Source organism: Phyllostomus hastatus, unplaced genomic scaffold (genome assembly GCF_019186645.2).
Source record: "Phyllostomus hastatus isolate PE091 unplaced genomic scaffold, TTU_PhHast_1.1 phas_contig_210, whole genome shotgun sequence".
Taxonomy (NCBI): domain Eukaryota; kingdom Metazoa; phylum Chordata; class Mammalia; order Chiroptera; family Phyllostomidae; genus Phyllostomus; species Phyllostomus hastatus.
Window position 1 is genome coordinate 37,968,839 of NW_025333737.1, and position 16,689 is coordinate 37,985,527.

At 71.2% G+C, this 16,689-nt stretch overlaps 2 protein-coding genes across 2 annotated transcripts in view; both read left to right on the plus strand.

Annotated features, from left to right (window-relative positions):
• The window catches only part of RPTOR (regulatory associated protein of MTOR complex 1), a 100,087-nt gene extending 96,036 nt beyond the window's left edge, over nucleotides 1-4,051 (plus strand). Inside the window, exons 30-34 of the mRNA XM_045836190.1 lie at nucleotides 22-149; nucleotides 498-584; nucleotides 1,303-1,419; nucleotides 1,555-1,684; nucleotides 2,192-4,051. Coding sequence (XP_045692146.1) covers nucleotides 22-149; nucleotides 498-584; nucleotides 1,303-1,419; nucleotides 1,555-1,684; nucleotides 2,192-2,260 — 531 coding nt within the window. The 3' untranslated portion in view covers nucleotides 2,261-4,051. The remainder of the gene's footprint in view (nucleotides 1-21; nucleotides 150-497; nucleotides 585-1,302; nucleotides 1,420-1,554; nucleotides 1,685-2,191) is intronic.
• A 4,950-nt stretch (nucleotides 4,052-9,001) lies between these two features.
• CHMP6 (charged multivesicular body protein 6) lies at nucleotides 9,002-15,220 on the plus strand. Its single transcript, XM_045837426.1, has 8 exons — nucleotides 9,002-9,108; nucleotides 11,158-11,267; nucleotides 11,346-11,433; nucleotides 11,849-11,935; nucleotides 12,625-12,690; nucleotides 12,931-13,011; nucleotides 13,755-13,809; nucleotides 14,396-15,220. Exons 1-8 carry the CDS (start codon nucleotides 9,046-9,048, stop codon nucleotides 14,449-14,451), a joined length of 606 nt encoding a protein of 201 aa, XP_045693382.1. The 5' UTR covers nucleotides 9,002-9,045; the 3' UTR covers nucleotides 14,452-15,220.
• The last annotated feature ends 1,469 nt before the right edge of the window (nucleotides 15,221-16,689 follow it).

Consider the following 16,689-nt stretch of genomic DNA (forward strand, 5'->3'; position numbering starts at 1 on the left):
GGTCCCTGCGCTCCGCCCTAGGACATCCCCACGGGCGCCGACAGCTGCGTGACCAGCCTGTCCTGCGACTCCCACCGCTCCCTCATCGTCGCCGGCCTCGGCGACGGCTCCGTCCGCGTCTACGACAGAAGGATGGCCCTCGGCGAATGGTAACCCGGCTGCGCCTTCCCGCCGGGCACCCCCCGCATGCCAGGGGCTGCGTGTCAGCCGCAGGCCCGCCCCACTGAGGCTGCTGTCCCCGTGAGCCGGGGACGGGCCACGCAGAGTTCAGGGCCCGGGGGGCTGGCCAGGCGCTGCCTCCCTGAGCTTGGTTTCCAGGGCGGGGGCGGGGGGGTGCCCACCACGGAGTCGGGCCAGGGAGCCACACATGGGCACCGGGCGGGGCAGCTCAGGGAGCTGGTGTCCGCCTGCTGGTCACTCCCCTGCGGCGGCCCCGCTGGTGGCGACAGCACGGGTGCTGCCCTGGCCCTGACCGTGCGCCTCGCCCGTCCCCGCAGCCGCGTCATGACGTACCGGGAGCACACGGCCTGGGTGGTGAAGGCCCTGCTGCAGCGGCGCCCCGAGGGCCACATCGTGAGCGTGAGGTGAGGCGCACGCACTGCCGGGGCGTCTCTCCGTTGGAGACGTGCGCTTGGTGTCCAGCGGCCGGGGGTGGGGGCGGTGACTGGCCTCTGCTGTGGGACGGGCCCCGGAAGGCGGGGACACACCGGTCCCCGCTGTGGGGAGCCTCGCTGCGGGGGCGGGGGCGGGGGTCTGCCCTGTGGGGGCCGGGGGGCGGGCGGGAGGCGCCTCCCACGGGCACACGGCTGCAGCGGTCTGTGTGCGCACCACGGCCGTCAGCCCGTAAATCCGTTTCCCCGGCTGGTAAATCCTGCGCCGAGAGCAGCGAATATTTATTTCCCCATTAAAGGGACGGCAAAACGTGATTTATTGCCGGGGCCGCTGCTTCTCCAAAGAGCCGCTCCCTCCCTCGTTTGTGATGTAGAAAACAGAACGTGGCTCTTGGAGCTGCGCCTGCCGGGCCGAGGGCCAGAGAGCGGGGGCCCCCAGGGGCACGTGCGGCCCCCCGCCCCCCACCCCCGGCCCCGCAGCTCGGAACCCAACCTCAGGGACGGGGACGGGAACTGACACGAACCGGCCCCGTCTCCCCGCTCCGCCACTGCCCCTGCGCTGGCTCCCCCTGGGGGTCCCAGTGTGCCGGGGGCGGCGGGCGGGCACTCCGAGGGTCCGGGTGGCCCCCACAGGCCTCGTCTGGGGGGCTGGCACGCCCAGCCGCGCGTCACCGTGACCCCCCCTCGGCAGCGTGAACGGGGACGTGCGCTTCTTCGACCCGCGGATGCCGGAGTCCGTGAGCACCATGCAGATCGTGAAGGGCCTCACGGCCCTGGACATCCACCCCCAGGCCAACCTGATCGCCTGGTAGGTGCCCCTCCCTCGGGGCCTGTGCTGCCCGGCCCCGGGGCTGGCCCCCAGGGCCGCACGGGGGGGGGCCTCGCCCCCCTGACCTGGGCCCCCGGAGGAGAGGGGCACTGACCGCCCACCCGCCCCCCGCAGCGGCTCCATGAACCAGTTCACGGCGGTCTACAGCGGGACCGGGGAGCTGATCAACAGCATCAAGTACTACGACGGCTTCATGGGCCAGCGCGTCGGCGCCATCAGCTGCCTGGCCTTCCACCCGTACTGGGTCCGTGTCCCCGCGCCCGGGCGGGCGCTGGCGGGGGGCTCGGGGGGTCAGGAGGCGGGCACTGTGGCGGGGCTGCCCCGGGCCCCCGCCCTCCCGTGTCCGGGACCCTGGCCGGAGCCGCCCGCACCCCCAGGCAGCCCCAGGGCCCCTGCCCCCCAGGGAAGAGCGGCTGCGGAGCGTGAGGACGCCCCGGGGAGAAGTCTCCCGGGGACCGCACACACACAGCGCGGCGCCTGTCCCTGGTGACAGGCGGTGCGTGCGGCCGCAGGCTGCTGCGGTTTCCGTCGGGACCCCGCCCGGCCGCCTGGAGCCCCCCGGGGCCTGGCGCGCGGCTCTGCCGAAACGCATGGCGTGGCTGCACCCAGAGCCATGGCTGGGGGTCCCCCCGTTCCCGTCCCTGCCCTCGGGTGGAGGGGGCAGGAAGTGGCGGGCGGCTGGTGCCCCTTCCCCGCGGCCGCCCCGGGGCCTGCCCCCCCCCCGCTCACTGCCCCCCGCTCTCCCCCGCAGCCGCACCTGGCCGTGGGCAGCAACGACTACTGCATGTCCGTGTACTCCGTGGAGAAGCGCGTCAGATAGCAGCGCCCGTGTGCCCGCGCGGGCCGGCCGCTGCCCGGGCGCCCTGATCCTGACCCGGCTGCGAGGGCTCCCGGAGGCCACGCTGTCCATCTGTCCGTCTGCTGCCGTGCTCTGGAGACCTGGGGCGCGGCGGCTGCTGCTGCTTCGCTGGGTCGCAGCTCCCAGGCCGAGGACCAGGCCGCCCTCACCCGCTCCCTCCTGTCCTGCTTTCCTTCCGAGAGTTTTAACGGGGAGACAGACTCGTTTTCCTCTCCGAGCTCCCGAGCTGCGGCCCCACGGAGCTCCCAGGGGACTCCGGCCTCCCCAGGGCTCGGCTGCCCTCATGTCCCCGGCCTGCCCTTGCCTGGCCGTGGGCGTGCTGGGGCCCAGCCCCCACCCAGCTGGGCCCTCCTGCCCCTGCGCCCACGGGGACAGTCCCACGCAGACAGGAGAGGCCGGGGGTCCGAGACGGGGAGCAGGGTACGGAGGAGCTGGCAGCCGGCCCGCCCACCCATGCCCCGCGGCTCACGGCAGCCCCCCAGCCCCGGCCCCCCTGCAGCCACCTTCCCGGCACAGCCTTGGATCCCAGCCTGGGCCCCTGTGACCACAGCCCCCTCAGCAGGAGGGGCCTGTGGCCTGGGACAGGCAAGGCCGGGCCTGTCGACCCTGCCACTGCCCAGGTCCGTGTCCTTCCCACCTGTGCTTGCACACACACCCCACACGCACGCACACGCACACGGGGGGCGGAGCTGGAGCCCGAGAGGGTCACGGGCAGAAGGTGCCCAGGCACCGCCGCTGTCCCCACCCGGCAGCAGCAGCAGCAGCAGCACGGAGGAGCTCCGCGCCGATCACTTCAGCGCGTGTCTGTGCGGGCGCACAGGTGTGTGTGTGTGTACACGGGTGCGTGCCGAGGTGCGTGTCTGCGTGTGCGGGTGCACGTCAGGGAGCCGAGGCCGCAGCCGAGCCCGGGACCGGCCTCGGAGACCGTGCGGCGCCAGCGCAAACACCTGGAGGACGAAACCCCCACCAGGACACCCGAAAAGCGTTTCCCCACTTTGCTCGGGAACCGGGACACTCAGAGGAGCGAGGCGGCTCAGCCGACTCTGCCCGCGAGCGGCCGACAGCCGTGCGAGCGTGACAGGGCGGTGACGGAAGCTTCGGTCCTCTCGCGCCGCAGACGAGGGTCCTGCCTCAGCCGAGGGCGCCGTGGGCGGAGGGAGCCCCGGGGCGGCGCAGCCTGGGGGTGCTGGGGCGGGGCTGGGCGCAGGAGGTGGCCCTCCCACTCGTGGGCCCTGCGTGCGCCCAGCAGGAGAAGGGTCTGGGGCAGAACCCCCACTCCAGTCGGGGACCTTCCCCTGTGCCCTGGGCTGCACCGGGGCAGGAAGGCCACAGGGAGCTCCACCCCTCCACACACGGCGCCCATCGGCTCGGCACGGAGCTCCAGGCGGCGACCCTGGAGCCTCCCGGAAGCTGAGCCCCCCACCCCCACCCCCCAGACGCTGAGAGCGTCTGAGTCATGGGGCGGTCCCACTCCAGACTCCAGGCTCACGGGCGATGCTGTTTGTTTTGAGACAAAACCATGACCTGCCCCAGCGAGGCCGCTGCCTGCCGTGGTGTGACCGCGGCCACCACGCGGGGCTGTCCTCGCAGGCCCGACGCGAAAATCCAATCATGAAATTGACCCAGGCTCAAGAGCCTGACCGAGAGGTTCGTTGACCCCTATTTATTTTGCCAGAACGACACACATGGAATTGTGCCACGGACGCCGGGGCGCCGACAGACAATAAACTGCCAATAAACCTACGTGCAGAGGTGGCGGCTGGCGGCCTTGTCTTTGCGAGAACGGCCCGGCCGCTGCGTGGGCACCGGCCACTCCACACGGAGTGGCCTTCCCTCGCGCGGTGGCCCGGGGGGGGGCGGTTAGCTGTCCGTCGCTGGGGACGGGCACCCGTCCTCAGGCAGCACCCAGCCCAGCGGCTGGGGCGCACGCCCCAGGAAAGGCCCCGAGAGGGGGGGTCAAACCTGTGCTGTGAGGGAGCTCCCCCCGCCCTGAGTCTGTGAGCCCGGGCTCCCCTACCACTCGCTGGTGTTTGTGAGTGACCCAAACTTCCCAACACGCAGCTAGACACAAGCCTCGCTGGGCCAGGGCCACGGGGCCACCTCCTGTCCACCCGGAAGCTCGATGAGCACGCCCCATCCCCACCCTCTCCAGCTTCCAAAGCCACCCCCTCCCCGCGGCTCGGACCCCTGACCCCGTCAGTCCTCACGACAGCGAGCACGCCACACTTCCGACCCCAGCCTGGGCAGGTCCCTGTGCCGGTCCTGAAAAGGCTCCTGTTTCTGCAATAGGTGCCCCCCCACACTCTGGCGGAGCCCTGTTGGCAGGGGGGGGGGGTCTGCCAGGCACACGTGAGACCAGGAGCCCCAGTCACTTCATACCTTGGGGCTGTGAGTTCCTGGGGACGGGCTCTCGTCACGCCCCTTCAACAGGAAGTGGCTGTGCCCACCAGCCCCCAGGGACCAGTGGGAAGGGGACCCGGGTGCGAGCAAAGGTAGAAAAGGACCCCAGAGGCATCAGACGGGGTCCCGGGGTGGACAGGAGCTGTCCCAGCCGACAGACAAGCCAGTGGCAAGGCACATGGGCACCAGAGAGAGGCCAAGTGTGCTGTGTCCTGGGGCACTGGGGGCGGAGGGGGCCAGGACTGAGGGTTGGCGTGGCCATCCTGGGGGCTCAGACACACACTGTCCTCACACTTGGTGGGGGGAGGGGTGTTGGGTCACTGTCCACCCTCCTGAGCCATGTGCGGAGTGGCTGCACCTTGGTGGCCAGTGGGCGTGGGAGGCCCCTGGTGAGCCCTCGGGTCCTGCAGGTGGCTGGACCCCCTGGGGGTCAGGGTGGGGCCGTGGGAGAGCCCAAGTTCCTGTCTGCTGTCAGCACCTGAGGGGACTCGGCAGGCATGAGGCCAGGACCTACTAGGTGACCGGGCCCCGAGACGTCTCCATTGGGGCCGCCCAGGGCCCTGCGCCGCTGTGGGCACTAGGCCCTCGGACCCCAGGCTCCGAGCTGGCAGCCCTGGGGGGCCCTGCAGCCAGCAGCCGGGGTCAGCGTGGGAGAGGGTCCCCGGGCCCCTGGGACAGCGCAGCCGCTTCTGAGCGCGCAGTTTGGGGCGGGTCATTAGTGTGCATAGTAGGTTCAGCTGCGGACATTACACCCATCTGAGGGTCAGGAATCGGGCTGCTTGCCCGTGGCTCGGCTCAGGGTCCCCCACCGGCTCACCGCCCAGCTCTCGGCCAAGGGGGAGGCCCCACATCTGCCAGGACCCTGTGTCAGAGGAGCCAGGCATCCTGCTCGCCCCCTCTTCCTGGGTCACGCAGACCAGCGCTGGCGGTGCGGGAGGGCTCCCCCCTGCTGACAGCCTCCCCAGCGCTCGACCCACCCCAGCTCCTGCGCCCACACCACGGCTCCCCTGCCCTGCAGGCCGCTGCCCTCCAGCGCCCTTCCTGGGCATCAGACCACCCCCCACCTCACCCCACCCCACCCCACCGCACAAGGCCAGGCCTCTCCACGGGCACAGCACACCCTCAGGCACCGCGAGGGCTCCCACCCCCAGCAGCAAGCCCCGCCCTGTCTGCTGCCTGCCCGGGCCAGGTCACCCTCACTGCCGTCGGGGCCGCCACAGCTCAGTGGGCCCTTCCCAGCCCTTCTCCCCAGGATCGGGGCTTCCAATCCCAGCTCCACCTCGGGCAGGCGACAGACTCCTCCATGCCTCAGTTTTCCCCCGTGACCCCCTCACAGGCTGCTGTGAGGACCAAGGAGTGGTGTGGACTCGCGTGTCTGCCGTGACCACGTCTGACCCCGCCCCCCCCAGCTACCAGCCGCTGGTCCTCAACGTCCCTCCCCCACGGCATCTGCACGCACCCTCGGCCTCCGAGCCCTTTTCCGCCATGACCCCTCTCCCCGGGGGCAGCGGCCGGAGCCACCTCTACAAATCAGGGTCAGGTCAGCCCCTCCCTGGTTAGGCCCGGCAGCCTCCCATGTCCCCCCTCCGCCTAGGGAGCTTCTGAGATCAGACGCCACCTCCTCAAGGGAGCCCTTCCTGACTGCTGGCCCGCCGTCCCTGCACCCACCGCACCACCAGCACCACCAGGTCACCCTGTGCCCCCACCACGGGCAAACCCATGGCCGCAGGGACTCCGGCGCCCGGAGCAGGGCCTGCCGTGCCGCAGGTGCTGAAAGAGGGGTGGATGGACAGGTGGATGAGCAGGTGGGCAGACGGATGACGTTTCCCAGCTGAGGCAGCACCCCCCTACCGCCTGTATCCAGGTGCTACCCCCACACCACCTGGTTTCAGACCCACCTTCCTGCAAGGACCCCAGGGGGCCACTGCCTGCTGGTGCCCCCTGTGCTGGGTGCCCTCACCACCTCCAGCCTGTCCTGCAGCGCCACCACGTGGCCATTTGGGGGATTGCCACTGCCAGCCCGCAGCCCAGCCTCCCAGGAAGGAGGTGGACCCCACCTTTCCCAGGTCCCCTGTCCGGTGTGCTCTCAAGACCCCAAAAGATGTGTCCCAACATTTAACCCTCTGCAGCCCGGCACCTGCACTCGGCTGGCTCCCCCCTGCAGGTTATATGAAGTGTGGATCTTACTGTGTTAGGGGTTGAAGTTAGGGGTCCCCCAAACTCCTGTGGGAGTCTAACCCCCAGCACCTCAGAGCGTGCCCCCCTTTGGAGAGAGGGTCTTCACGGAGCTCATCGGGACAAAATGAGGCCATACGGTGGGGGCCCAGTCCAATATGGCCATCCTCATAGGAGGGGGACACGCGGACAGGCATGCACCCAGAGACACGGCCCGTGAAGACGGAGGCAGACACGGGGTGACGCTTCCACACACCGGGAGGCCCCGCAGATGGCCAGCACACCCCGGCAGCCGGCGAGGGGCCTGGGGCAGCTCAGGAGGGAGGCCCCGCCCATACCCAGTCTCGGACCGGCCGGCAGCCTGCAGACGGAGAGGGGGAGGCAGTAAGCTGCCCTGCCCGTGGTCACCTGTCACGGCCGCCCAAGAACCACGCCGTCTGTGACAAACGGGGCGGCGCTCCGGGCGTGCTGTGGCGGGAACAGCCCCCTGCAGTGGCCTTCCGGGAGCGTCTCCTGCGAGTCGGCTCCTGGGGGCCGCGCAGCGCGGGGTGCCGGGCACCGCGTCAGGCCGCCGGCTTCTGCGTGTCCTGGGGAGACCGCCCTTGTACAACGAGCGGCCGGGCTGCAGGTTCTCAGCTCGAGGTGGGGTCAGAAAATCAGAAAGGACGCGGGATTAGTCGGGAGAAGACCCTGGGTTCTGCCGCAGGTCCGTCGCGGTGGGAAACCACTCCCCGTGGTGTGTCCTGCAGCCAGAGAATCTCGAGGTCAGTTGAATTCTCAGACTCCCCAGGTCGGAGCGCTGGAGTGTGGAAGAGTCAAAATGGAGAGTTGAGTGGATTGACCTTGACCCCCCGACCCCACTGACCCCACCAAGCCCTGCCAGGGCCCAATAGGGCCCCCACCTGTGAGCCCTGCTGTCCAGCGATCCCAGCTGACCCGGTCACAGCCCAGGGACACCAGGTTTTGCTCGCTCGGACAGGAGCCTTGTGGAGGGACCCACGGGTGCCCAGGGCGGCACGGAAGAACAGACATGGATGCCCGGGCACGGTCCCCGGCCCCGGCCCAAAGGTTTGCTTCCGTCTGTGAGGAGTCTCGGAGTTTGCTCCTTTGTTGCTGGAAACTTGGGTGGGACTGGGCCCCGCTGGGTGGCCGGGCGGCCTCAGGACGACCCCAGGAAGTTCGGGAAGACTCCGGAGCTCAGGCAGAGACAGACGCGGCCTGAGTGTGTCCGGTGCCAGTCCCCGTGTGCCCAGGAAGCACAGCCCTGCACGAGGTCCCGAGAAACCCCCGCTCTGCAGGCCCGGAATGACAGTGGAGCCGCTGCCACCGAAACTGGGCCCCGGATCCGTCCTGGGCACCGAAAGGCACGGCCCAGAGGTCAGCGGAGGGTGCCAGGGGTCTGGGGCAGTGGCCAAGTGACCCCAGAATCGAAGACGATGGAGAGTCATGACCCGTCGCCCAGTGTCCAGCGAGCAGAGGGCAGGGGTCCCCTGTGGTGGGTTCTAGGTGTCAGTCCCGCCCCCCGCTCCACCCCGAACCTCCCGCAGGGGCCCAAACCACCGCTGTGGGTGCCTCCTGCGCTGGGACGCCCCGCCACCCGCTGTCCTGCTCACTAACCTGAGGTTTAGGCAGCCAGCACACGTGGTGCCCTTCTGGTGCCTGTGGTGCGAGCTGGTGGCCCGGCTGATGGGGGCCGAAGTGGCGCAGTCACGGGGAGGGCAGGGCCTCTCTGGGGATGCGGGGTCCTCCTCCCTGACGGCTGAGCTCCCAAGACACCAGCCGTGTGGCCTTTCATGCCCTGGCCTCGAAGTCACGCCGTGCGCCCGATTCACGTGCAAGGATCCCACCCGAGTCGATTGGAACTCAGTCCGTGTGCGCGGCGGGCACGTCCTGGGAGCGCACGTGGAGCCCACTGCCCGCAACCTCGCAGGCCCTACGAGTGCAGCTCACAGCGCCACTTCTCCGTGCCGGCCCCAGGGGGCGCTGTGTCGCGGGCCGAGGCGGAGGCCGTGGGCCGTTCGCGTTCTGCGGCGCCTGGCCCCGCGCGGCCGCCGTAGGGGGCGGGGCCGCAGACGGTGTCTGCGGGGCGACGGCGCGACGGGGTTCTGCCGGCGGCGGCGGGCGGGGGGCCGCCGGGGGCGTGGGGGGCGCGGGGGCGCGGGCCGGGCGCCATGGGCAACCTGTTTGGTCGCAAGAAGCAGAGCCGCGTCACCGAGCAGGACAAGGCCATCCTGGTGAGACGTCCGTCTGCGGCCCGGCCCCGCGTCCGGTCCGGGGCCGGTGGGAAATGCCCCTCGGTTTCTCGGTCGCGCTTTGTCTGCGCACGAGCCCACGCTCGCGCGAGGGCTTCCCGGCGCGGGCCCCGCGGGGCCAGCCCGGGGACGCGGCCCGAGTCCGCACCCACGCGCGCTGCCGGCTCGGGGGCGAGGGGCCGTCCGTGACGCCCTGTCTCTGCCCCGGAGCTGGGCGTTTAGAGAAAACGGGGCCGGCCTGGGAGCGGCCGCAGTGCCCCTGGGCTCAGGACCGGCTCGTGTCCGCCTGGGCCGCCCTCGCTCGGCGTGCGGAGGCCGGTCCGGCCCCTAAGGCGCCCCTCTGCCACCGCTTGGACCGCGGGTTCCGGGGCGAGGCCGGGCCGCCCGTTGCCGTGGTGATGACGCTGCGGCGCCGACGACCCGGGCGCTCCCGGGCGGAGGTTAGTTTGTGGGGAAGCAGAAACTAAGGTGCTTTGCGTGAGACGCTGTGTCCAGAACCACCCGTTTCCGTTACGAGAAAAAAAAAAAAGTGCGGGGAGGAAGACAGTGCGAAGTGGGAGCAGAATCTGCCCTTACTCTCGCTTTTTGTTCTGAGTGTCCTGCGACCGAGTTCCCGAAGAGAGAAGTGAAATGACAGAGGGGTTTTACCTTGGCTCTGACCCTGTTGAGTTACGAAAGGCCCTTCACGGAAGCTCCTCGGAAGCAGCAGCAGCCGGGGACGGGGTTGTCAGTAGAGGGACCGGCACAGCGCGGGCGCCGGGCGGGAGGCGTGCGGGCCCTGGCACTCCGGAGGCCGGCTCCGGCCTGAAGGACAGCGGGGCCCCGCCCCGCTCTGCCCGCGGGCGCGCCGCCTTCGCCCTCCGCCCTTTGCTCCCCGGCTGACCAGGCGTCTGGCAGAGCGGGGAGCCCCCGAGGCGGTTCTCTGGTTCTCTAAGGACCCGCCCTCGGGTTTCTCCTGGGGAGACCTTCCGCCTGCCAAGCATCCACCTTGCTGGGGTCCCGGTAGGGACAGTGCAACCCGCACGGGACTCACAAACGCTGCCTGAGGTCCCTCTGGGGTTCAAGGCCCCGGGCCCGTCCAGTGCTCCTGCCCTCTGCTGAGGCCCCTTTGGCTGCCCAGAGAGCTGCCCCCTGGGGCAGGGGTGGGTGCCCCCATCCTGGGGAGGAAAGGCAGCCGGGGCTGGGAAGACTGGGTGTCTCTGTCGGTGCAAGTCCTGTGCCTGACCGCGGCCTGGCCGTGTGCTGGGGCAGACACAGGGGGCGCCGGTTAGAGGGAGCTATGAAGCCACCCCCCTTCAGGCAGAGCCAAGGGCGTCTCCACCGGGGACCACCCCTCACCATGATGAGTTTTACAGATGTGCGTCCCCCCCCCCCATGACTGACGCTCAGGGCGACCCACCTGGGAGACATAGCCCTGGGGGCAGGGTGCCCTGTCTGCAGGTGCCTTTCCCAGCGTCCCTGCTGCGTAGGCTCCAGGACCAGCCCGGGTGCCTGAGGCGGGGAGAGGCCGGTCCAGGCGCAGGGAGGACCCTGCATTCTTTGTCGGACAGCACGCAGGTCCGAGGTGCTCACCAGGGGTGCGAGACCCTCTCTGAACGTGCCGGCGGGGCCACGCAGACGTGCCGGGCAAGAAGAGCACGTGCCAGGCCAAGCCCACGGTGGGAAGGCGGCTGGGGCCCGGAGGGGCAGGCCGGAGCGCAGGCCGCTGCTGCTGGGGCAGGGGGTGACTGAGCCGAGAGGCCCCACAGCTCCCCTGACCCGGCCCCAGAGCGCCCACCCTCCTCTCAGACGGCACCGGGTGCCACACGGCGGTGGCCGTCGGCGCAGCACCGTGGACACGGCTGGCCGGCCCGGGTGGGGGCCGCCCTGGGCACTGCAGGGCTCCGAGCAGCACCGCCGGCCTCCCCACCGGGTGCCTGGGCCACCTCCCAGTTCGGACAGCCAGGAGTGTCTCTGGACGTGGCCCCAGGGGCAGCGGCTGGGGCGCCCGGCGAGGGTCGGCCTGGCGGTAACGGGCGCCGATCCCCGCAGCAACTGAAGCAGCAGCGGGACAAGCTGAGGCAGTACCAGAAGCGGGTGGCGCAGCAGCTGGAGCGCGAGCGGGGCATCGCCCGGCAGCTCCTGCGGGACGGCAAGAAGGAGTGAGTGTGGGGGGCCCAGCGGGGCTGGGGGGCCAGAGGGGCGGGGGCGTCCCGGGATCACTGGCGTCGCCCCTGCAGGCGGGCCAAGCTGCTGCTGAAGAAGAAGCGGTACCGGGAGCAGCTGCTGGACAAGACGGAGAACCAGATCACCAGCCTGGAGACCATGGTAGGCGGCGGGGAGCCCCTTGGGCCCTGAAACCCACCGTCCCCGTCCAGGCCCCTCAGCCCTCAGCCTGGTGGGGGCGGGGGGCGGCCTGGAGGGGAGGGGGGCGGTGACAGGAAGCTGAGGGTCTCCGGAGCTGGGGGCAGGCGGGCTGCTACAGGAAGATGGTTGGGGACTGGGCTGCTTCTGGGTGGCTCCGGTGGGCCGGGCGTCTGCCCCAGTGACCGGAGGTGTCGGGGGTGGGGGGCTCCTGGAGCATCCCTGGCATTAGGTGCTGCACACAGCTGCTTGTGCGCAGTCGGCGGCCCCTCATGAGCCCCCTCACCGTGGGGTGGGCCGCAGAGGGCGGCGGGGAGGCTCGGGGCCGGGAGCAGGCCAGGCGGCCCTTACTGGCGGGCCCGGGCCCGTGTCCCCCCAGGTGCAGAGCATCGAGTTCGCCCAGATCGAGACGAAGGTGCTGGAGGGGCTGCGGCTGGGGAACGAGTGTCTGAACAGGATGCACCAGGTGGGTCCTCGGTGGGGGGGGGGTGGCGGGGCCCTGCCTGCGGCCGGCGCAGTGTTCAGGCCGGAGGGGAGGCAGGAGGGCCCGTCACTGTGGGGGGAGGGTGGGGTGAGCTGTTCTGGAGGGCTCCCTGGAGGAGGTGAACACGGCCTCCTCTCAGACACAGCCTGGAGGTGGCTGGTGGCAGGAGGGCGAGGCCCCGCGAGGCCGGGCTGGAGCCCTGCCCCTCCACCCGGGGCGGGGGTGGGGGTGGGGGCGGGCCCAGGGCCCTGGCTGGGTTGCTCTGCCGCGTGGTGAGCGCGGCACGTCCCTGCCAGTCCGGCAGAGGGGCTGCGTGGAGCTTGCCTAAGGGAAACCGAGTCACGTGCCAGAGGAAACGGTTTCTGCCTTTCCCCTGCTCCTGCCTGGAACTGCTGGAGCGGACTTGCCACCGGGAGGTCTGGTGAGAAGGGCCGGTCTCACCAGGAAGGGCCGACGGACAGCGCCCGGCCTCTGCGGCCCGCTGCTGCCCGGGATGGACATGACCGGCGGTGGGCCGGGCCCTGCTCTGCCGGCCCAGCTTCACTGGGACGAGGGTCCGGGCGAGGCCATGTGCCCTGGCAGCCGGGTAGACCTCGAGTGGGGCGCTTGCGAGGCCTCTCGGCCGGGACTCAGGAACTCCCCCCCCTGCCCGCCCCGCCGGGCCTGTCTAGGTGATGTCCATAGAGGAGGTGGAGCGCATCCTGGATGAGACCCAGGAGGCCGTGGAGTACCAGCGGGTAGGCGTCGCCCGTCCTCGGGGGGGGCCCCCTTTCCCCAGTGAGCGAGGGCGGGGGGCCGTCTTGTCCTGGTGGATGCCCCTGGGCCGCCCTGGGGGGTCATGCCTGCCCCTGCCTCGTGGTGGCCCCTCTGGTCACGAGAAGGGGCTTGGGTCAAGGGCGGCCTCCCTGCTCCGCCGGGGGGTGCCGCCCCCGGCCCCCGCCCAGCCGCGCGCCTCACCGCGGCCCCTCCTTCCGCAGCAAATAGACGAGCTGCTGGCCGGGAGCCTCACGCAGGAGGACGAAGACGCCATCCTAGAGGAGCTGAACGAAATCACTCAGGTGGTGGGGCCCCCGGGGCTGAGCCCGGCCGCCCGGGCGGGGGGCCTGCCCGGGTGCCCCTGCGCGTCGTGGTGGGGGGCCCAGACAGAGCGGGGTGCCGCCTCTGCGGACCCTGGGTCGCATCCTCCCCAGTGGACAGGAGTGTGGCTTTGACCCGGCGGTTCTCTCTCCCCGCACGCCGGCCACTGTGCTGCACAGGCCCAAGCGCACCGGCCCGTGGGCCTCAGCAGCCTGGGCCGGGCTGGGGTGTGCTGGCGCGGCGGTCTGTGTGTGCTCTGTGGCGGGCGGCTCCGTCTCTGGGCCGCCGCCCTCGCCATGCGCGCAGCCTGCACCACCTGCTTCCCCAGGCCCTCGGGCTGGCTGGGGCGGTGGGTTCCAGTGCCACTGCTCACCCTGGGGTGTCCGCGTGCACCCCCTGGTTGGTGCCCCCCACCAGAGGCCACCAGCACTCATAGGACAGCCAACCCCACTGCACAGCACGCCCGGGCACCCGCGGCCCTGGCATAGCCCGGACCCTGCACCGGCGTGTCTGGAAGCCCCTCAGGGACCCCGTGTCGGGAGACCACCCTTTCCTTGTCTCCACAATGCCGGAGGCTGGAGGGGTCCCCTCGGGGCCCTGGGCGGGGTGGGGGCGGTTCTCAAGCGTTCTGAGTCTAGCTGAGCAGACGGGACCCTTCCCCGCCGAGGGCATGGGGGTGGACCTCTGGGTCACGTCTCACGGCCCTTCCTTCCGTCTCTTGCAGGAACCACTCGAGCTCCCAGAAGTCCCTTCAGAGCCCCTGCCTGAAAAGAACCCAGGTACTCCCCACTCTGTCCTCCGGGACGCTCTGTCCTCTGGGAAGCAGCAGCAGGTTCCAGAACAAAGCAGACGCCCTGGCCTCAGGGTCCCGCCCGCGCCCTGGTGCGGTGGGTGAGCTGCTGGCCAGCTCGGGGGGCAGCACCCAGCCCCACGCTGGGCGGGCAACCTCAGAAGAGTCGACCCCCGTTGGGAGAGGCGTGACCTGACGTGGGAGCCCCGGGAAGGCTGGGTCGGCCACGTGGACTCTCCTGGGCCGGCGTCCTCGCCGCTCCCGGCCCTGGGACGATTGTCCGGGGCCTCATTGAACAGGCGTGGAGGTCTCCCCCGGGCCCCGCGGTGTCTGTGGTGGTTCCTGTTCCTTCCGCTCCCTCGCCGCCGCCACCACCTCCCCGCGCTGCGGGCCCTCCGGCCCCTCCGGCCCCACCCGGCCCATCCGTGACGCGCTGTCCCCGGGGGCGCTGCCCAGGCTCTTGCCCGAGCTCACGGCCCTGGGACCTGGCCCCTCGCCCCCCCCTCGCTCTCTTCTGGGAGTTCCAGCCGGGGGTGCGCCCTCCCGTGACAAACGTCTCTCTGTTCCCTCCGCAGAGAAAGTCCCGGCCCAGGCCAGGCCCAGGCAGGCGGACCTGGTGGCAGCCTCCTAACTCGGCCTTCCCGCGAGGGACTGGTGGGGGCCCCCCAGGGACTGGGGCCACCGCGAGGTCGGGCGTGTGGCCAGCCCTGGCCGGGCCGCCGGTGCTGACGGCGCGGTGCACGCAGGGCTCGCAGCCAGGCCGACCCCGGGGGTCCTCTCCGGGGCCGGGGACTGCACGGCCCCACTCGGCCCCTCGGGCCAGATGCAGCTGCTGAGGCCGTGGCCCCCGCAGGGCCTCGGTCGGCCGTCCCGCCTGGTGCTGGTCACACTTCCTGTCCCCGGCCCCCGTGAGGAGCTGCGGCCGCGCTCTCCCGATGGACGCCGCACCGAACCCTGCCCCTCCCTCCCCCTCACTTCCTGCTGCTCCCATCCGTTGGCGGGCGCTCCGGCCGAGGGGCGCCTGCCCTGGCCAGGCCTCCCGACACGCCCGGTCGCCGTGTGGGTCCGGGGTGGAGGCCTCTCCATGCTTCCGTCTGCAGCTGGGGGGCGGGCAGGAGGGGCGTGTCCCTGCTGGCTGGACTCCCGGAGCCCTGCCCGCTCCCCGTCACCGGTGGGTCCTGCCGGCGGTCCCGGAGGTGCTGGCGGCGCCCGCGCGTCCGTGGAACTCTGGGGCTGGAGCGTGGGACCTGCAGGGACCCGGGACCTGCCAGCCCGCCAGCTCCGAGCTGTCAGCACCAAGGACAGGCTGTGGGGGCGGGAGTCCCGGTCCGGGTTCACCGTCTGTTCGGAGTCAGCGTCGCCGGGGTGTCGCCCCATTAAAGTGGATCCTGCATCCCTGCCGCCTGCCTCGTGGACTCGGGCCGGGAGGGCCAAGGCGGGTCACAGGCGCCCCCGGTGCCTCGGACCCCACGGGCACGGGCTTTGGGGGTGCCCGTCTGGTCAGCCCCACGGCGGGGCTGGGGGCGGGTGGAGGGGCTCGTCCTGCCTCCTGCCGGACGGGCCCTGCAGCCTCCCCGCATTGGAGAGGTTCCGGGTGGCGCCCCCGGCTGGTGGCTGCAGACCCTCCTGGGGAGGACCCTGATTCCCGCCCGGGAAGCCAGCTGCCGCAGTGAGCGAGCAGACAGCGGCGAGGAGCGGGAAGGGGCGTCCCACCTGAGGGGGCCCCCCCCCCGTGGGCGTGCCAGGGCTGCGGTTCCTGGGTGGGAGCTGGACACCCCAGTTTTCCGGGTTGGGAACCTGCTGCGTGAGGGGATCCTCGGCGGGTGCAGTGCACCCCTCTGCCAGCAGGGGGCTCCGCCGACTGGCCTGCGGATTTGGCAGAAACCGCCGTCAGTGGTGCCAGTCTGGCTGCTGGGGCCTCTCGCTCCTGTTTTGAGTGGCATGCTGCCATCTGTCCCCAGGACGCCAGAGGGCAGTCCTCACCTGAAAGAAAGCTGGCCTGGTGACCCTCTCCGTCTGCAGATTGGCTTCTGGGCCTGGGCCCGGGGAGGTTGAGGAAGGGGGTGTAGGCCCTGCTCTGGGGGAGGCACAGACCCTGGGCCAGCCCTCCGGACGCCCAGCAGCAGGGCGCGCCCCCCAGGCCCGTCCTCCAGGGAGGGGTGGTTCCACCTAGGGGGGCTGCGTGGCGGGGTGCGGGCTGCCCCCCCGCCCCGAGTGCTCTGAGGAACCCCTGCTCTGTGCTGCAGTGCTGGGAGGGACACCCGAACCCCCCGGGAGGAGGCAGGCCCAGGCTGGCGCCCCTCACCCAGCCCCCTTTCTAGGAGCTCACCTCCGACACGGGGAGGCTTGCCCCAACACCCGGGGGTCCCCCCGCTGACTCCAGGCTCGCCAGCCTTGGACGGCATCTGGCTCTCCAGCTCGGGGGGGCGGGGGCGGTGAGAGCGTGTGAGAGTGTGCTCTGCCAGGTGGAGGCTCGTGAGTTCCGTGCCCCGTTCCCCAAACAGCAGCCAGCGAGCCTACCCTGCCCCCTCCTCCTGGGGCCTGGGACTCCGGACCTTCACAGGTCGGAGTTCATGCGGAGCTGGGGGCAGAGCTGGTGTCCTAGGGGCTGCAGTGCACTTGCAGGAGGGGAGGGCCCGAGAGTACCCACGTCCCAGGGCAGGAGAGGCTCAAAGGGGGACCCATGGGGGCCCTCAGACAGGCCTGGGACCCTGAAAGGGTGGGCAGAGGGTGCACCCCAGACAGGATGGGAGGGTGGGGCAAGGAGCAATGCCCAGCATGCATGGGTGGTGGGGGGTGGGGGGGCGCTGGGGACAACATCCCTAAACTCTGACCTCACCACCCATCGTCGTCACCCTGTGGGGTCTCC